The 21582-nt window shown below is 38.9% G+C and overlaps 1 protein-coding gene across 20 annotated transcripts in view; it reads left to right on the top strand.

Moving 5' to 3' along the window:
- Positions 1 to 15885, top strand: part of KCNC2 (potassium voltage-gated channel subfamily C member 2) — an 89918-nt gene extending 74033 nt beyond the window's left edge. For 2 of the 20 annotated variants that reach the window (XM_085537011.1, XM_032443601.2), the window contains exons 3-6: positions 5333 to 6263; positions 8670 to 8837; positions 13585 to 13679; positions 14735 to 15885. In XM_085537011.1, coding sequence (XP_085393137.1) covers positions 5333 to 6263; positions 8670 to 8837; positions 13585 to 13646 — 1161 coding nt within the window. In that variant the 3' untranslated portion in view covers positions 13647 to 13679; positions 14735 to 15885. Of the gene's footprint in view, positions 1 to 5332; positions 6264 to 6587; positions 6723 to 7597; positions 7887 to 8669; positions 8838 to 12456; positions 13680 to 14092 lie in introns of those variants that run through there. The other 18 variants (XM_085536946.1, XM_032443577.2, XM_085537015.1 and 15 more) reach the window with 16 other exon arrangements.
- The last annotated feature ends 5697 nt before the right edge of the window (positions 15886 to 21582 follow it).

Below are 21582 nucleotides of genomic sequence, written 5' to 3'. Positions count from 1 at the left end.
GTAGTTTTCTTTTTCTGTAGCCAAGTGTGTGAAGGACAAGCTTTTTAAATCCTGGAATGCAACTCATACTAACCAAAGCTTAAAAGTTGCTATTGAACACTTAAATGAGAATATACTCATTGCAGGCTGATGGGAGATGATGGAGGAGTTGTTAAGTTCCAGCCCAGAACAAGTTGGATCTAGACAGAAGATAGACACTTGCAAAATACTGATGGGTTATGAGAGATTTTATTCAAAACTTAATTATGAAACAAAAAGTAAGGCAACTGTGACTACCAATCTGCATATTGGCCTCATCACTGGCTGTGACCTACTCCTTGTGCAGTAATTACATTATGTAGAAACAGTCTGTTTTAAGGGTGGGAGAAAATGAACAAAGCATATCTTGAATATGGAGTTGTAAAAGTGAGTCTGTTTTAATGAATATAAAAAACATACCTGAGTATAAGGACCAATTTCCAGCTTTGTTTCTGGTTTATTTAGGGATTGACAAGCCTTAGAATAGCCAATAAACGTTAGAATGTCTAATAGAAGCAGATGTCACTGATAGAATTCAGCATGAGTAATGCCAGATGCTGGTTCTGTCATTGGTAACACTGAAGCGTGCAGCAGTTCCATCTCTAGGTCTGTGCTGGAAAGGAAAATTGGGCCAGTGAGCTAGATGTTTAGCCTTGAGATGCTCAGTTCAGAACAGAAATCATGGTTACCTCCAACAAATTGTTCATAAGCATCTGCCACTCATTCTGGATTTAAAATTTTCATCAAAAACCAAGTTGTAGATGGTTAATCCAGTTTCGGTGAACATTAGTAGGACTCGGTAGCAGAACTTAGCTGGTGATCCTACTGACTAAGGAAGCTGGGAGCTAGAATCTGTACCAGTGTTGTCTGAAATGTGATGCTGATGCACATGAACAAAATTGGGTGCACACTGTCTTCAAAATGTGATCGGGGGAATCAGAAACCTACTGAGACATTTAACTACTAAATGAAGAATGTTCTTTCTGCATGCTTTGTATTACATACAGAACATTTTAATTTTGCTTTTAACAGCTCTTTTTTGGCCTGAATGCATTGAACAATTATTAATTCAATTAATTTTAAAAAGGGCTAGTTTTAGTGGCTCTGGAATGTCTGTACCACTATTATCTCATCTAGGAAAACTCCTTTCAGTGTATTTCTTAGTGTTATTTAATAATATATTATGAAAATATCTTTATTAAAGTAAATATCCAACATTTCTTCTTTCACTGAGGAAATTTTCCTTTTCACATTGAACATCACTGTCATTTTCTCTGAAGCCTCTGACTATAATATCAGATATAATACACTGTAATAGCTTAAAAGCATCTTCTAATGAATGGGGTTTCATTGCTTTAGGTGCTCTGCAAGATCTGACCAAAATGTCCAAGTATGCAATGTAAAACACAGCAAGAGATATAAAGTGCAGCAAAAGAATGAGTGTGCTTGCTCAAAATGAGGTGTACATGCTCTTATGTGCATGGCCATATGTATACACCTTATTTACATTGTTACGAATTGAAATTGTGGCATTATCAAAGAATCTTACATTAACACATGTAATAGTGTTTTCTTGTCTTTCTTCACAATAACTTATGATTTCCTCTAGGATAAGAGAATGGATTACTCAACTGACTTTGGAAATTGTTGAAAGTCTTTTTCCTTCATAGCATCACTGTACAGAATTTTACAGTTAAAAATTCCTAGTTGCTTTGCCAAGTGTCCTGAGTACTGTGGCCTTTCACAGTGTCAGTGTTGTGCAAAACAGAAACAAAGAGTTTGTCAGGTAGTTCTACCTTTAGTTAATTCCTTGCTGTTTGGCATTAGATTTTTAGAAAGAATCTGAACCATGGTGAAATTTTTTTCTGAAATACAGCCCGAAGATAGATGTTAATTATTTACCTGCTTCTAGATGCAGGGTCTTGCTGAATACACATTTAATCCCTATTATAACTGAGTTCTTGATAAATTTGAATTTGGCTGGCCTGAATGCAATTTTCTATTCTTTCCAGACAAACAAACAAACAAACAAAAACAAACAAACAAAAAAACCCAAAACATTCTTAGCTGCCTGCAGTTGCCAAAGTGTTGCCACTGAAAGTGGTTACGCAGTATTTTACCTACTGAAACTCCCCACTCAAATTGTAAACTACAGCACTGACATAACTTCAGTGATGCTCAAATTTCACACGTTTGTTTGCTTTGTATCCTGCTGCTGTGCAGAAAGATGCTGAAGTAGCATCCCAGGGGTCATTCTTAACTCACCGCTGGCTTCGAGTCCGATAAATTTTCTGTCCCTGTTAAGGAGAGGCTTTGCAAAGATCTGCTGAGGTTAATTCATTTGGGCTATATAAATCTGATTGTATTTGCTGACTCTGGCTGTTTCACAGAAACTGTATGTGTGTGTGGGAGGGTGTGTTGGTGTGTGTGCTAGTGTGCTGGTGCCTTGATATAAGATGAAGAAGAAATGAGCTATGAATGTGGAGAAATTTTGTTGTTGAAGCAGAAAAACCTCCTTGGTAAAAAGTGGCCAGACAGTATAAGATTGCTTGCCTAGCTTGTGCCTAGAAGCTCAGACTGGATGATAAGTGTTCATTTCAGTCCCTGAGTGAGTCAGTCCTTTTTGAGAGAGAACAGATTTAGAGTGTTTGTAATTGAGGGTTTGGTATAATAACTTTGTTTCATTGATTGGGGAAGGTACGTCATGACCAAGCTGCAAATCTCTGCTATAGGTATATTAAGTGTGTGATTTTGGATAGATAGATACATCTTGTCACTCTGAATGTAATACATTTAACCAAGCCTGCCTTGCAATTTTAAACTTGTTTCTTAAAATCAAAGCAGTTCTGTCTACCAGTTGCAGAGACAGCATTCTGTTGTCTAACTAACATTCTGTGTTAGGAAAATGGAGCCTCTCAATATTAGGCCAGCCCCAAGGAATCTCTTTATTTATTTATCATTTATTTATCATTTATTTATTTATTTATTTATCATTTATTTATCATTTATTTATTTATCAAAATATTGGTTAATTGGAAAATCCAGAATAACACACGTTTGCAATGTGTTATAAATAGTGACTCGGGGAAGAAGCATTTAAACACACTGCTTATTCAAGTAACATACCTACTGTTGGAGCACTAGCATGGTGGTGAAGTCTAAAAGATAGCCTTTGTAGCAGTAGAGCAACAACACATTTTTCATTCAGTGCATTTTATTGGGCGTAACTAAGTTTATCTCGCCTTCCAGCTGTTTTTCTGTGAGATCCTGTGCTGGAAATTCTGTTTGCTTCAATGACTGTGATGACTGAGTTGAACATCAGCAATGCATTTTTTAAGTCCTTAACAATCCACGTTATTTAACTGCATTTTATGTTTATGTGCCACTACCAGATCTGAATGTCTATTTCCTTATTTGTTCAACTTATCCTGGATTTGCAATTTTGATAGCAAGAGGTATGTTGAGCCCTGATAAGGCACTGCTGTGACAGTGGGAGAGACTCTGCCTTTGTCTGGAAGTGTTGTGTGTGCTGCACTCCCTGTTAAATACTGCTAAGTGCCTTTTGAGAGAATGGGACAAGACCCAGTTCAGGGCTGCTGCTTGAGATCTTAGTATGAGAATCCTATGTGTTGACAGAAGCATCAGCCAGCTCTTCAGATCTGCTTGCTTGTCTGTATTACATGGATCATTTTACTGCTGGGTGATCCACAAGTACTTAACTAGGTAATTAGTCATAATAGCTTAGATAAGTTAATAGGTTTCTCTCCTTCTTCCTCTGCCTGCTGAGAAGCAAGATAATAAATGTATGTCAGTAGTAGGGCTGGAAAGATGTCTAACACATTGCATTTTGCATTCTGGATTTTTCAGACTTCCTGTATAGGTATAGTAAACTGTAATGATCAAGTCCGTGGCCAAATTCTGAGACTCTGTTTGAACGTTCCTGAATGTGACCAGATGTTTCCCATTAAATAGTTGTGTGTATTCCTGAAAATGGATAAAATATGTATTCTTCTAAACTTGATTTCAGAAATGATAACAAATTAGAGGGCTGAGTAGTCATCAACCTCATGAAATTTAATAAGATTAAGTGCTGCACTGGGATTAGGCAAGTCTGGATCTAAGTACAGACTTGGGGATGAGAGACTGGAGAGCAGCCCTGCAGAAAGGGATCTGGAGATTCTGGTTCATATCAAGTTGAACGTGATCCAGCAGTGTACTCTGCAGCCAGAAGAGCCAACTGTACTGTGGGGTGCACCAGGCCCAGCACTGCCAGTCGAGTGAGGGAAGGGGTTGTCCTGCTTTGCTCTGAGCTGTGTGGTCTCATCCCAAGCAGTTTGTGTGCCACAATAGCAGAAGGACATAAAATTATTAGAGTGTCCAAAGGAGGGCTACAAAGGTGGTGGAGAGTCTGGGGGGTAAGATGTATGAGGAGCAGCTGAGGTCCCTGGGTGTGCCCAGCATAGAGCAGAGAGTGAGCCTCATGGCAGCTTCAGCTCCTCACAGGGAGTGGAGGGGCAGTGCTGAGCTCTGCTTTGTGTGACAGCAACAGGACCAGATGGAATGGCATGGAGCTGTGTCAGGGGAGGTACAGCTGGGGTTTGAGACAGGTTCTTCACCAGAGGGTGGTGGGCATGGAACAGGCTGCCCAGGGCAGTGTGTATGTCCCAAGTGCCAGAGTTCAAGGTGCATTTGGACAACACCCTCTGACACAGGGTTTGATTTTGGGTGGTTCTGTGTGGAGCCAGGAGTTCGACTCAGTGATCCTTGAGGATCCCTTCCAACTTGTGATGTTTTATGGTTCCATGGTTCTACAATTCTGTGACTATCCTGTGGTCATGGTTCATTGAAATCCAAAGGAAGCCTACCTTTTAAATGTGTTCCTAGGCTGACAAACATCTCAGAATGTTCTAGGTATGAACTCCTGAACCATAATCTCAAAACTAGTAGAGTCAGATCAGTTTTCCCCTCTTCTTCAACAGCCTTAAATATTGCTGCAGCTGGCATGTATGTGGGCTGTTGATAAGAGGCCTTGATAGGCTTAGCATGCATTTGAGATTTTTTTTACCTCTTTTTGGAAGAGTTGCACCATTTTATTGTAGTGTCCATCACAAAGACTTTTCTTGCTCCCAGACTCCTAGGGTAGGTTTGAGAGCTGTCTGCCCCTCCTCTGTCCTGAATGCAAAGTTCTGTATGTTTGAACTTGTGAATCACTTGGGCATGAACCAGAAAAAGACTTATAGTGATCACTAATCAGTTATTAGTATTGTGAAAAGCTATGTGTTTTTGATATCTCTTTTTCCTCTTTTTCTTACAGTTCATCGCCTTTGCCTCCTTATTCTTCATCCTAGTTTCAATCACAACCTTTTGCCTGGAAACGCATGAGGCTTTCAATACTATTATAAATAAAACTGAGCAGGTTGTCAATGGAACAGAAACTGTACCACAGTATGAAATAGAGACAGATCCTGCCCTAACCTATGTGGAAGGAGTCTGCGTAGTATGGTTTACATTTGAATTTTTAGTGCGTGTTATTTTTTCCCCCAACAAACTTGAATTCATTAAAAACCTCTTGAATATCATTGACTTTGTGGCCATCCTGCCCTTTTACCTAGAAGTGGGTCTGAGTGGGCTCTCCTCCAAAGCTGCTAAGGATGTACTTGGTTTCCTCAGGGTAGTAAGGTTTGTGAGGATCCTGCGAATCTTCAAGCTCACGCGGCACTTTGTGGGCCTCAGGGTGCTGGGCCACACTCTGAGAGCCAGCACCAATGAATTTTTGCTGCTGATAATATTCTTGGCACTCGGTGTTTTGATATTTGCCACCATGATCTACTACGCAGAGCGTGTGGGAGCTCAGCCCAATGATCCGTCAGCAAGCGAGCACACACAGTTCAAAAATATCCCTATTGGCTTCTGGTGGGCTGTAGTCACCATGACCACCCTGGGATATGGGGACATGTATCCACGGACTTGGTCAGGTATGCTGGTGGGAGCCCTGTGTGCGTTAGCAGGAGTGCTCACCATAGCCATGCCTGTGCCTGTGATTGTTAACAACTTTGGGATGTACTACTCCCTGGCCATGGCAAAGCAGAAACTGCCGAGGAAGAGGAAGAAGCATATCCCTCCTGCTCCTCAAGCTAGCTCTCCCACCTTCTGCAAGACAGACTTGAACATGGCCTGCAATAGCACACAGGGGGACATCTGCCTGGGCAAGGACAACCAGCTGATGGAGCACAACAGATCATCAGGTAGGACCCCACTGGAGATGCATGTCATCTGAGAACGCTTTATAGACCAGTATGTTTGGTAGGGGTCAGAAAGCAGCCAGTCTTTCTGCCAGGAGAAGACGTAGCTCCCACCCTTCTCCCCTCCAGTGTTTGCGTGTGTCAGTCTCATAGAGGACAAAATAGTTATAGTGACATTCTCAAACCTCTATGTAGCTGGTCTATACAGTTTTGCTTGCTCTGTTGAGAATGCTTTCCTGCTGATGATATCAACCTTTTCTTTTGCCTGTTGTTTGTTGTGTTATATGGATGTTTCTTGTTTTTTCTGCATGACTGTGACTTCTTAAGCAGCCACTGTGTCCCACTCTGTTGGACTCCATGGTGTTTTGCCTCAGTGTTTGTCTCTTGTGTCAGCTTTGCCTGTGCCACATCGTGGCCTGTTAAGCAAGATCCTACAAAGAAGCAGTCATTTAAAAGGAGCAGGTGCTTTACATCAAAAGCCCAGCACTCAAAGGAGATAAAGAGAAATTATCTCTCTAGTTTTCTTTCTATTTGGCATTCTGCTTCCCTGGCTAGAAAAATAATAATAATAATCTTTCATCTGTGTTAGATGAGACATTGCATGATATTTACTATTAATTGGATGATGACAGTAAAACTGATGTAGAGTTTTTCAAGACAAATGAAAATGGCAGCCCCTGACAACATCCATGCTATTAGTGTTGCTTTCTTAATTTTTACTACCTTGCTTCTCAATTTGGAAGAGGAAACTTTGTGCTAATTGCTGTGAAGACATGTATTAAATGACAGCCTCTGCCCCTCTGAGCCACTGCCCCATGTTCCATATTTCTGAAAAATTAAAGAGAAATTTTTCTCTCTCAGTATAATTAAAACATTATTTTTAGTAGCAGGGATTTTTTTTTTTAATTTGTTTCTTGAATGCATTCTTTCTTAAGCAAAATGCAATCTGATTACAAAGCTTACATCCCAGCCATTAGGCGCCTGTTGGAAAGCTGATAATTGCTAATACAAGAAAAAAAACCACCAAAATAGTACACGACTGGTGTCACTCAGTAAAGTTCTAAAGAGTCTGGAAAATCAGTTTCTGAACAATATCTTTCTTGGTTCTGTTGTTTTGTTGCTGAACAGCATTTATCTTCAAAGAAACTCAGTTTCAATCTCTGAGTGAATGTTCACAAAGTTAACACAGCTTTTAGAAAATCCTAAATATATTTAGGAGGATGGAAACCTTTGAAAGGACTCACATTGAGGGTGGAATATTGTTAGTTTTGCAGTGATAGACGCTTTCAGACGACATCTTTAAAGTAATAATGATAACAGCTTTTTCATGCCGTCAGGTCCTGCCAAAGGTATTCCAGAATGGAGGAAGCTCAGTGTGATCAGAACAAAGAGACACTTTTCTGTATCTGCAGCTTTATTTACAAGGTGGTGTAATCCTTGAAGTTAGATAAAAGAAACAGACATGGAAAAAAAAGAAGAAATTTTAAAATGGTAACCAAATGGTAATTTGGCAGTGCCAGCACTCACACTACGTGTTCTGATTTTATTTCTGGTAGAAAATGCTATTAAAGTAATTAGGAATTTTGTGCAAAAATTTTAGGCTGAATATAGCCAGAAGTGCAAAAAGTTCACAAAAGCACATGCTCAGATTTAAATGCAAAGGTAAAGCAGAAGCCAAAACCATGCCATTACCTGTTATGTGCTGTACTAGCAGAGATTTATTTCTTGAAATGTGGCCTGAATCTAAATCAGTAGATTTTTTATTTATTTTTAATAGTCCTTTGGGAGACCCAAATCAAGAGAGGTAAGAGTTTCAGTGTTTGACAAAATAAACCGCACAGACAACATTTAATGTTGGGTACTTACAGTGACAAGCTGTGCAAACATGATAGCAAGTACAGAAATGAAAACTAAGTGTGCATATTGAAACAAGCTTTAGTGTTAAATATTGATAATCGGACCCTTCTGGGGGAGGGGTTATCTTTACAAAATGCTAAGTAACATATTCTAAGCAAGAATGACTAGCATGACCTCTTATTTAATAAAAATGATATAAAAATAGTAAATACATCTTTAAATTTCTGAAACTGACTATTTGCAGTCTTTAACAGGCAACTAACTGAGCCTTATTTTGCTTCTTCCTTATTTCATAGTCTAGTGGAAGCTTATGTGAGACTTAAAAGAAAAACAGGAAAGTCAAAAGATAATTTACTCTTGAATTCAAAACAAAACAAAACACTTTTTGCCATTTCGTAATGATTACTGATGAACTGCAATGTTGTTTTCTAATGATTGACCTTATAACTACTTTTTGAGTGATGGGAATATCTGGTGTTCTACATAAGCTCTTTGTGATGTCTCATTTCCTCATTCATTCTTGTCTGTAAATGGGCATGGTGCTTTAACCAGTGTTATCAGGTGAAGACAGTGCAGGAAGTGAGCAGCCACTCTCACCTGGTGAAAGGCTCCCTCCCATCAGACGCTCTAGTACCAGAGACAAAAACAGAAGAGGGGGAACATGTTTCCTACTGACAACAGGGGATTACACGTGTGCTACTGATGGAGGGATCAGGAAAGGTATGAACTTCTTTCATTAGATCATAAAGTTCACTCAGCAATGTGCGTGTGAAAAGCAAACTTAGAGTAAAATGATGTGCACAATACTCTTAGAGGAAAGACTGTACTACAGTGCATCTTTTTTTCTTTCTTCCTAGTCATTCTTTTCTTGCTTTTCTTTTTAAAACTCATTTCCTTTAGTCTTCACGAAAAGTGCTTGATGTTGGACCTTCATTTCACTTGTGTCTTCATTTGTCTGTTACTTTTTATGGACAAGCCTGCAATTCAGACTTTATTCATTCCACTACTCATCACTTGATAACATTTGTCACTCTGAAAGACAAGTTAATTATTTAGTAACTTTGATCCACACTTAATAACTTAGTAAAAACTACAGCTGAATAAATTATACTTAAAAAGGTGAAGCACCAGAAGTAAATAACATTTTTATTTCTGAACAAAACAAAGCGTATCAATGAGATGCTATTTAGGTTTATTTCAAAGAAAAATTTGAACTTTATAGTGCCACAGAACGTTCCCTCTTCGTAATATGATACCTTACGCTAAATGGTGACTGCCTCCCCCAACCAGAATTCAACTACAGTAAACAGCTCTTGATCTTGCAAGGCGCTACTGTCTTACAAGTTGTTCAGCTTCTTCAAGCCTAACTGCTCCCTGTTCCACAGGTTTGGGTTTCCCTGGTGCAGCCTTAAAAAAACAATTTTTGGCATTACGAATCACCTATGATGTGGCCACCCAATCAGGCCACAGTTGGCTGGTGGCTGGAAGGGTAACCCTAAAATCAGCAATGCCAGGGGTAGTCTTGCTTTTCCTTAGAAAAGAATTACTTTGTTTGTTTTCTCCTATTAAACGGTAGCAATCTTAACAGTTGACAATTTTTTCTGTTCTTTGTTTTTCCTGGATAGGTTTTTTTGTTTGTTCATTTGCTTGAGTTTTTTTACTAGCTGTGTCTACTGCACATGTAACTGTCCTAGCCAGCAGCAGATCCTAAAGCAGTTCTCTTGGTTATTCTGTGAATGCTCTTTGTTTCAAAAGCTCAGTAGGTTTAGCTCGTTAAGGCAGATATGTAACCAGAAATTTATGTGTGTGGTGTTTGTAATGAATATAGTTATCTCAATGCACCTATGTTTTACATATTCCTGTAAATAATGTTTAGATTAAATGGAATTTTTTGTTGTATATGGATTCAGGGCCCTTGTCTACTGAGTGTATGTCTTGCACTGTCATTTGGCAACTAGGATTATTTGCAGTATCTTTAAGAGTAAGGCTCCAGTCTCTTGAGGAGGTCAGAAGCACCTGAATAATTCAGATTAGATTGCCATGGCATCTTGCAACACAAGGTTCTTGACTTATTTTAGAAATAATAGAATAAACATTTGAGTGTTGTTTACTTGCTGGTAACTGTTAATTAGTGCAGATAAAAAATAATGGGAGAAATTACCAATTAACTAGTAATGACATATTTATATGACAATGAAACAGCATATTTTGTATAGGGAATGCATGAACATTTTCATTTCAAAATCTAGATTCAAGAAAAAAGTCGTTGTTTTCTAGTTTGCACTGGAAAAACAGGGCTTGAGTTCAGAACTGACATATTCTCAATGAGAAATGTGCTTTTTGACTGACTCTAATGATAACCTTAAACTAGGTTGAAATGTTTTAGCCACTGGCTTTGAAATTTATTGTATGCAGTGTAGGGAAGCTAGCTAATAAGCAGAAAATATTTTCAAGTAGCATACTTGAATTCTTAAAGTCCTGAATTTAACTTACAGACCAAATCTGCTAGTTTTTCATTTTATTTTTATATTTTCCCTTCCTTTCTTTTGGTATATCCTTTCTGTTTGGTTGCTTCCTTGATTGGTTCTTGGTTTTGTTTAGTGAACATTTGTTCTGAGCTTTTCTACCTTGGAACCTTATCTCCATTTCTCAGATTATACTGATTCAGTGCTGATCCAAACCCCGCTGAATTATCTGGACATCACTGATCTTTGGTTTACACCTCTATCGTCATGCATTTCTGGTTTTCATTTTTTAGAAGTCCTTGTTTTCTTTGTCATCTTTGCTATCTTTCTCTGTCATTTCTTTGCTTTTCTCATTAGAAAAGTAGCAGGAAAAATATTATTAATAATAATAATAACAGAAGGCTTCCCAGTTTCTGTGTGAAAAAGCTACCTAATTCTTTTGATTTGTTTTGTAAGCATTAGTTTTACACAGGAGGTTAAATATATACTTAAGCAGTGTGCATCCCTTCTGTTCCCCTTTCAAACACGATTCTCTCAAATCTGAGTAAATACTGACAGAAAATCAGAAGCACGAAACTGGATTTGAAATGTATCAGCAGTCTGTGAAGCATCACAGTTCAACCTGCCCTTGCAATCTGGAGATAACACTGCACAATGGTTTAGCAGACATGAAGGCTGTACATGTGTTTTAAGTACAGGTTTACAGCTTGCAATTTTCAGTAGATAAGAAATATAATTGTTGTTATTATATATGTTTTTGACTCTCAGTAGCTCAGGACCTGCACAAACACAAACAGAACTACAGTGCTTCCCAATGAATATCTTGTTTTGGGAGACCCTCAAGTGCAATTTTTTTCCTGAAGAACATAATTGCTTGTGGTCTGTTATCTGGATCCAGTAACTGTTTCAATTAGAAAACAGTCTGTTGACTTGCCATGATGTTTAGATAGATGTATTGGCACTGACATTGTAAGCTTTCTCTGGGAAGAAGTCTCAGTATTTCACAGCAGGCAATTTTCTTAAGCATTTTCACATGGCAAATGGTGTTATACTTTTTGAGGAAGTTAGGCAGTACCAGCTGAAATCAATGAAATTCTCCTGTTTGCAGTGAAGCATGAATCTGTGCCCTTTAGGAACAGCATCCCATCCAGCTTGATCTTCATTTCATTCTCCTTGCTGATATCTCTCTCTAGAGCAGTCTGCTGGTCCTTTCCTTCACAAGTAGATTCATTCAGACACTGTTGAAAATACTCAAGTATGAAGACTGTGAGGCAGAGAGAGCATAGCATTACTTTTCTAGCATTACCTCTAGAAGATGAGAACAATCGATGTGCAGCTTAATGTAGGTAGCTGGAGCTTGTGGTGAGAACAGAAATGTCTGCAAGTGTGGTGTTCTCTCCACATTGTGAAGTGTTATGTGACTGCCTCATTTAATGACTAATTCTTTACTGTTTGCTTGTGTGGATTAATATCATTTATTTCACCTCAGTCAGCTGGAGAAGCAATACTAATTTGGTGATTTAAATTGGCCAGTCAGGAAGCATTTGAAAATATGTCAAACTCTGCTATCATATTATAATTTAATAGTAGACACAAAGCCATAAGTTTAACATTTGTGCAGATGGAGCTTCTTCCCACAGTATCATTCAATACTCTGCAGAAATTTCTTACAGACATTGATGCAATTTTGTCTTTTCTTTTTGTTTGTTTGTTTAATTTCATTTTTGAAAGAAAATCTTTCTTTATTAAGAATTGGTTTTAACAGAGGTTGTATCATTCTAACAGCTTTTATAGTCTATCTTAATGAGATTATGCTTAGTCATATAATTCACCCAAAAACCCTGTTGTGATCTTTAATCTTACACTCTGCACAGCCCTGCTGAAGCCAACTGAGCAGCACAGAGTGGAAGAACAGGCCAGACCTCTGATGCGGTTCTGTGTTTAATTTCCTGAGAAAGAATAGCTGCAGTATTTCATAAATTGTTTTATTCATTAATATCTTTTGACAGTACTGCGTCTAAGTATTGAGTTCTTTTGCAGGCAAATTCCCTGAGTCCAAGATAGCTCCTTGGATTACATGACATTGTATTGTTTGTCTTTGTCTATTTTTTTGGCTGAATTCAACTGATGTCTGTGCATTTTCTCATACAAGGCTACGAAAAATCTCGAAGCTTAAACAACATAGCTGGCTTGACAGGCAATGCTCTGCGACTGTCTCCAGTAACATCACCCTACAGCTCACCTTGTCCGCTAAGGCGTTCTCGGTCTCCCATCCCTTCTATCTTGTAAACCAGATGGCATCAACTGGCTACATAATACTAATTCAAATGCTGTTTACCAAATATTGGACATAAATGTAGCTTAAACCATAGGCTCCAGAAATATGGTATAATTTCTGCATGATATAACTGTCAGTAGTTATAGAAGTGCCACCTGGATAGCTGAAGAATTTTATCTTGGCTTTTGAAGATTATCTAAGGTAGTGCTCCTTCTTTGATCTACTATATTGTCCTACTTTCCTGTGGCAATAAAAGGGCAGTTAGTGGATGCCATTGGACAGTATATTCAATAAATAAGCAGTTTTTCAGGGAGATTTACTTAAAATAATGTGCTTCCAACTAATTATCTGTCACTCCATTGAACTTCATTTCTTGTGACTCTAATCCATTTTGAAGATGTCTGGAATTGTGTCTTGGTTGCACACAATGTGACTTGGGTCTGCTCATTTGCATGGACCATCCTGTCCCCATCACCCGACAAGCTGTGTTGCCAATCGCGGAGACCACAGAGGGCTCTGGATGTGTGTTCTGGCATTGTAACATCCTGCTGAAATGAAAGCACTGATAAAATGGTCTGCATGTGGGATTGTTTTTCTTTGTTTAACCTTTTCCTTTAGTTTTTAATGATCTACTTGTTTATAAATTGTTTTATTTTGTGATTAACTTACTTGGTACTGGATTACTGTATCAGAGTTCTGAATGTCTTCGGTTGTTTGCACACAGATAACTGCAAAGAGGTTGTCATTACTGGTTACACGCAAGCAGAAGCCAGAAATCTTTCTTAATGGCTTGGGGAAGGCACAAAACATGCAAGAAAGGTAAACGCCATCCAGACTTGCAATGTTAAGCTAGCAAGTGCTGCTTGGTACTGTAGTCATTTCTCTACTCCAGGGTTCTTCAGCATTTTCAGAGACTGAGTACCAAGTAAAATTGAGAAGATTAATGGGGGCTATTTTGTACCACTGTAAGAGAGTCATAGTTCTCAAGTGGGGTTTTTTGACCAGACTAATACCTCTGGCTCATGCGCTTTGAAAAATTCTTCAGTGTTTTTGAGGTGCTTTGTCCTGTGTGTCGTTTGTCTGTCTGTTTTGCGACCTGTCTGATGTATTCTCCATCTGTCTCCATAAAGCACAGAGATACTCTTAAAATGCCCCCTTCTTTTAAGGCTAACTAAGGACATTTTTCTCCTTTTCTCTCTCCTTTTTTTTTTTTTTTTTTCATATGTGTATAGATACTTAAATATATTTTTCAAGTGCAAGTTAATATTATATATAGACTAACTCAGAGTAAGCACTCTGAAGAATTTTAGAGTGAGACTTAGAAACAACTTTGCTATGCTGACCAGTTGCCTATTGCATCAGTCCTCCTCCTAGCAACCAGCATTCCTTACAGTTCTGAAACTGTATCTCCTCTGGTGGCTTTTTCATTCAATACAAATCTGTGTTTATGCAACGGGACAAATGCAAAATGGCACATTTGATGTACTGGGCTGGTGAGGGACTATTACCCTAAAATACAGAATTTTAGAATTACATGGGGAGACTGTAACTACCCAAATAGCAAGAGATCCTTGAGATTGTTGAATAATCCCTGACTGTCATGTTTTATTTATTTATTTTTTTTGTTAGGACAAGAACTAAAAATTATTGTTAACCATGTAACATGTTCTTCTGTATATAGCCTAGCCCAACAGCATGACCTGCATGACAAAATTCTTGTACAATAATATATTTATCAGAGCATACATTTCTGATATTTAGAGATGTACATTGACTTAGTTTTGGTAAAATATTGTCAATAGAGAGATAATTGATAACAGCTTTTAGCAAAGGAATTAATATAATATTTGGTGCTGCTGTTATATTAACTACAGTGTTGTACAGAATTTATCATGGATTTTTGACTGCTGAAAAAGGGACAATGGAATTTAGCCATACCAAGGACTGTACTGGAAAGAGACTGCTGCTGCTGAATGGGCCCTGATAAACAGCTCACGCCTTGAGGAGGTCGCTGAGGCTTTACATGGGAAGTAGAGCTCGTTAAAGAAGATTAAAGACTGCTCATAATTACTGCTGCCAGAGGAAGGGGTGATTAGTCACTGTTGATGAGTCAGCTGTAAATAAAACGTGTGTGCATGGAATATCAGTTTTTATCTATATCAAGAAAAGCTGAATTAAAGTCATCATTGCTAAGGCTCCATGCAAAGACCCACACCCCTGTGCGTATTATTCCTGGTTCCTGCAGTAAGTTGTGCTGTGGATCATACAAAGACACACACTTAATAATGATAGTGATGTAAACTGCATCCGTCTTGACTTCTGTCATAACAGTGGTATTATTTGCAAAGCTCACAAATATGATCTGAGTAGGTTTGCATAAGTTCTTGCTTTCTCAGTTTGCCATAAGCTGTATTTGTATGAATTCTAGTGTACATGCCAAGTCCTAAGTTTACTTTTCACTTTAATAAGATAAATGTGATTGCAGACAGACATCACTAACTTTGTTCACAGCACACAGTCTTCTTTCATTGTTACCTCAGACTTTAAGTATTATGAGAAATAAAATTCTGGCAGCAAGAGTATTATGGTTTTTTGTTTTTTGTTTTTTGTTTTTTTTTCTTTTTAATTAAAAATGTTTCAAACCCAACATCAATAAATATAAAAGATGTATTAAAATTATATCTTAAAAATGTATATTTTACATAAAAAAGATATTCTTTGATCAGCTACTTTCTGTAATTTTTGTGGTAAATGGATCTAGTCTATTCTATGTTTATGAAGCTTTGTAGTGCTACAATGTGGTAATTATGTTCTCTCCACCCTATTCAGTGAGAAATTCTCCAGAATCTGTTTTGTCACCCTGGTGTCCCAATTGTAGGGACCTGTCCCAGTTGTGAAACTCTGTATTGTGGAACTTCTGTGAACATGTCAAGGTGCATGCACAATCCTGGTGGAAACCAGTGGCAATGTAATATCTGAATTGGAGAATAAAAGGCAAAAGACCTGGGGAGGAACTTGGAACATATCATCTGAAGTGGCTCATGCGCTTTCTTTAGCTGTATCTGTCCCTTGCCTGCCACTGGCCATCCCAGTTCTCAGAGAATTCTTTGGGCCATGCGATGCCTAATTCAAAGACGAGCATGAGCTGGCTTCTAAACCAATTTAAAGTCTTCCTTCCTGATAATGACCCCACACCTTCTTTGGAAGTTGTAATCAGTCTTGCTGTTATTGATCTCAAAACAGTTTTATTGCATCCCAGTGTGAAGCGAAACTAAAAAAGTGATAAATGATTATCACTTAAAGCTTCTAGTCAAATACCATATTTGGGGTAATGCATGAATACGGAAGCAGAATATCAGTGAAGGATGAAGGAGCTAATACACCCGCAAACATGATCTGAGAAGCTGTTATTTCAGTATTTTGAATGAGCTGTCAGAATGTAAGGAAGATTCCAGAAAGCAAGCTCAATAAGCATTCGTGTTTTGGAAAATGTGTTTTAGTGATATGCCACCAAAGCTTCAAAGTGCTGAGTTGGCCCAAAGGTTAAAGGTTAAAGCTACTCTGCTCTATAAGCAGTACCCACGTGAAGAAGTGCAGTGGTCAACCAGGGCAAGGCTCGCAGCCAGCTCCAGTCAAGCAGGTTTGATATCTGTCCCAAGCAGCCAGAGAGAGATGATTGTAATTGCCTCTCTTCAGCGCTACATGGGGACAGAGAGAAGCCCCAGATGAGATGCAGACCAGGTTGTGCGTTGCTTTGACCAAGACAGTAGAAAACACTACTGGCCAGAGTGTGTCTGATATCTGCTGTCCCTGGAGAGTTGGAACAGTTCTCTACCAGCACAGGACCTTGAGTCCAGAATATTTTGGATTCAGCCACTTATTTTCCCCCATAGAAACAAGCCGGTGTTTAGATGTTTTCCTTTAAAACTGACCAGCAGGACAAGGGGTTGATGAGTCCATTAACAATTCATGTGTCTACAGACTGTAACCTAAATCTGACTTTTCTAAGAGGAAGAGTTTGCTTAATGACCATCACTCAAAGACCAGCCTTCTTCTGGTCTCCATCTGCCTCTGGGTACAAAAAGGGCATTTCCATGGGTGGTGTATCAGCAAGTCTTAATTTGTTCAGATGGAGGAAGGCTTTGAACCTACACTTCCCTCTTCAGGGTACTGCAGTACTTCCAATCTCTGATACTATGTAAAGGATGGGCAGCACATTCGCATCCGTTTCTTCTCTTGGGCATCCTTTGAAGTAGGTGGGTCAATACCATGATCTTATGTGGAGGGAGGCTCATTCTACCAGCATGGTGTGCCTGTGCAGGGTAGATCTACACGGGTGCCCAGGGACCGTCAGACTTCCAGCAGAACTGCACTTGGAGGAAGGACTCGGATCAAGCAAGAAAGTACTGTGTGAAAGCAAGTATCTGATGGATCATTAACCACGAGGGGCGGCTGTGGGAGTTTATGGGTGTGAAGAGACTGAATGTTATTTAAGCGTTTTATAAATAAAACTTGAAGATTAGAAGTCAAAACCGGATACATGTAAACTGGGAGTAAGGTCAGAAACAATGCATCCATTAAAGCGATTTACTAAGGGCTGTTGTTTGTTTGCCTTTTAAAGCTGTAACCTTGTAATGTCAAAAATGTCCATCTTTTTGAAGGATAAAGTAGTGCAACAACAGGACTGATGCAGAGATCAAAATCTGTGATATACTGCAGAGATGAGCAGTTTATGAACCCTTATGGACCTTGAACAGAGCTACTGTTCTTATGAAGTCCTTTCAGCATTGAGAAAACTTTGCTGGCCTGTCTAATATGAGATGCTCTATTAAAAGTCTTATAGATAGGCACTAGAAACTGGCACTGGAATTGCTAAGAAAATTGCAGTTAATTAATTACAATTAAAAGTTGCTGTGTGTTGGCAGCTTTTTCATTGTGAAAAAAGTTATCATTCCTAAATATTTTCTTACAGAATGTCTGGATTAAATTAAAACCTCCAAAGGAGAAAGAGTTGTAAGGAAACCTCTGTTCAGACTGCTTCCTGAAAACCCGAGGGGGACCGATCTGACATGAGGAACTTGACCACATATTTAATGTGAAGATACGAAATTAAAAAGTCATGAATGAATTAAACTATATGAAAGAGGAGGGTATTTTATCATCAAAATAAATCATGCAGAAGTCAGATTAAGGAAATTGGAATGGAAAACTGCTACTAGAAAGAGAAAATGAGTGCATTAATATGCTGTATTACAAGTAGTGCCTTGAAAGATTCCATAATAGAGCCTTTGAATAGTAACCGAGTGAGAAGAAATTGCAAAAACCAAAGGTTTCTATCAAGTTAAAATGATCAGAAATATTAATATTTTTATAGGACATTATTTTCCTATTTGAAATGCTTATTATTTATTTAATTAATAAGGAGGCAAAGTTATTTTAAGAAAGATGATTTCTACAGCAGAGAAATGGCTTGTGAACAAATACTGAGATCTTGGTGTATATGCCCTCATGCTGTGAACTTAACCGCTGTGCCAACACCAGTGTTTATCTCCTTTTTAACTGGATATCCTGAACACTGAAATTGCGGAGATGTCCAATTCCTGGCCGCAGGTATGGAATGCTGTGGCTCCATGGGAAGGAAATCCGTGCCTATTGGCTACCTGGCACTGGTGCGCATGACAGCTTCCCGTGTAGAAGCACCCCAGTGCAGAAGCATCTCAATCCGTGATCTATCTATGGCTTCTCATTGCCTGCTGGCAACAAACGTGTGCTTTCCCCTCTGCCTCATCACCTCCTCCCCAGAAGCTACCTTTCTGTTGCATTTTTTTCTCATGAGCATGTTGATGAACAGCTGACAGATTTCAGATTAGTGCTTTCACAGCTTCACATTCCCAGATGGCAGAATTCTAGCAGATTTGGAAAGAAAAAAAAAAAATAAAGGAGGTGGGCGCTTTTTGAAAATGTGAAACTGAAATGCAATATATTTCATTTAACATCTCTGTTATCTGCAGGTGGAAGTCTGGAGATCAGTTTAAAATGAAGGCCACAGCCAGACTATCCTGAAACTCGGAAGAGGAGTTCATTTTATCCCCCGCACCTGTTTTGAGCATTAACACATCGTGCTACTATGTGAACCTCTGCTTTCTCTCCAAACAGGATTTGGGGATAAGATGCTAGGGCAAGACAGAGAGTACTGTTTTAGGATACCCATTCTTGCTTTCTTGTTACAGAATGTCTGTGACCCCTATAGGACCGTAAACATGAATTGCAATATGAAGAGAGAAATTGTTTAGGAAATAATACTGAGGCTGTAGTAGTTGGTTGTAATTCATTTTTGATTAGCAGAATGGTACACACAACCTTTCTTCAAAGCACAGAAAGCAGACAATTTCCTATCAGGCTCCTCAGAGCAGCATTAGACCTGCATAAAATAATGACCATGGAAATTCTTCCCCTTGATCTTAAGACGACTTATTTGCAAAAGCAGCAAGATTAAACTTATTTAGGAATCTTGGCTTTTGCAGTGAAACACTTCAAGACTCTGTCGATAGAAAGAATAATAAACCACAGCCACATTATCCTATTAGGCTGATTCTAAATATAGAATGGATTTTCAGTTTCTTATGGGGATTTCCTTGCTTTGTGACTAAATTCAGAACCAGGGTCTTATGAAAATTACATTTGCTACACAGTTATAAATATTGTTGGTACAGTGCAGTGTTTGGCATTCTGAAAGCCTTAGAACTATCTTGTTGTTTGCTGCTAGTTTTTCATATTTTACCAGCATAAAATCCAGATTTCTTCTGATATTCATTGGAGAAGAGGGTAAAGGGGGCACTGATGGACACAGTTTTCTTGATTGGTTGTAGTATCTGCTGTGTGTAATTGCATCTACACAGAAATAAATGTACACGGTATCTCATCAATGACTTTTTCAGTTCTGGAACCTCCCATTCTCAGTCTTGGATGGAGATCACAGCAACAGTATTTAGTTACTGCTGTTTATAACCTCGACTTTGCCCTTGGTAAGCCTGCTTTAACAATACAAAGCCTAACAACATCAAGTTTGAGCTCAGAGAAAAACTTACTTGCAAGCTTGGTGGATTTATCTGTAAATAAGAATTTTTTCAGCACAAGGCATTATCTGAGCAAGTTCCCATAGTGAAACAGCCTCACTGAAATCAATGGCAAAACTGTCCTTAGCTTACTCAAGAGAAACTAGTTTTGGTAAGCAATTTGTCTATGTCATGGATATTTTCAGGACATTTATAATCAATATCTTAGCGTTGAAACATATTTCAACTGACGTGATAATGATGAATATTGCCTGTGATTTATTGAAGTGGTCACAGTTTCTTCTTTGAGTACAGCAGCCATAAATACATTCAGTCTCAGCTTTCACCTGTGTCCTGCTCCCCTTTCTCCATCCTCCACTGCCTACTGTGGCTGCAGCAGAGTGGCTCAGGCCAGTGCTCGGAGCTCTGCACTGCATTTGAGAGGTCTGAACATTGTCATGGTGCAGGGCAGAGGAAATGGGGATTATCACCTCTTCACCCAGCTCAACTGCATGCAGCAGCACACATCTTATGTATCTGGTTCAGGATGGGACAGCCTGATCTCCTTGAGTGTCTACTGACTTCACCCCAACACAAAAAATAAAAATAAACTAATAAGTAGAATCATGGAACCATAGAATATCCTGAGTTGGAAGGGACCCAAAGAGTCATCCAGACCAACTCCTGGCTCCACACAGGACCAACATCACCATCTTTTTAGCCTCACTTTGCACAATGCACTCCAATAGCTTCATGACCTTCTGATACTGATGCACCCAGACTGCACGCAGTGCTCAACCCCTTTCCTCAACTGGTTGGCAGTGCCAGCACCTTAGGGGTCTTCAGGGCTGCATCCCAGGTGCAGAATCTGACATTTGCTGTTAAATTTCTTGTGGTTGCTGATTGCCCAAATATTCAATGTGTCAGGGTTTCTCTGCAAGGCCTTGCTTCTCTGGAAGGCCCTTCAAGTTCTGTATCCAAGTTGTTTAGGAAAATATTAAAGAGATAGCCCTAAGAGGGTGTTCTGTGGAACCCCACATTATCTGGCCAACAGGCTGATGTAACTCTAGTAGTTGATGCTGGGCAATTAACCAGAAGACATCAAATCTCAGCGTGGTGAGTTGCAGCCCCAGAATTTGTCGAGATGAGGGTATCGAGGGAATTGAAGTCACATCAATTAAAGTTCTGCATTCAATGTGCCTGAATTAAATATCTTTTAATGCCCCAAAGGAGGCTTTCACTCATGTAAGAGCATCTGAGAAATTAGAGCATTCCTAAATAATAACATTGTTCTCTCATGTCTTTGCATCAGTTGCTATAAAACAACTCAATGGATGTGACTAAAACTGTTTCTTAAGTATTTTAGTGTTAAATTCTTTACAGAATTGATCACTGTTGATGCTATAAGCCTGCTGTTACCTTTGCTGTCACATTTGCATCTTTATCACTTACCTTACCACTGTTGCTGGAGAAAGTCCTGCACAGATACAAAATAAACTGGCTGTGTGGGTGACCTGGCTCTGGAAGGGGGAGGTTGGGGAAGAGTTAAATTTGTTTTAGTAAATTTCTTTCTTACTTTTCTCTCTGAATTCTGAAAAAGTGTTCTTGCTTCCTCTGTTTCATATTATGTGAGTACCTTTTAAGTTCTAGCACTGAAAGGATGAGAT

This window comes from Coturnix japonica, chromosome 1 (genome assembly GCF_054131305.1).
Source record: "Coturnix japonica strain WE chromosome 1, WE-NBRP24, whole genome shotgun sequence".
Classification (NCBI taxonomy): domain Eukaryota; kingdom Metazoa; phylum Chordata; class Aves; order Galliformes; family Phasianidae; genus Coturnix; species Coturnix japonica.
The sequence above is the reverse complement of the archived record's forward strand: the minus strand, read 5'-3'. Positions and strand labels throughout refer to the sequence as shown.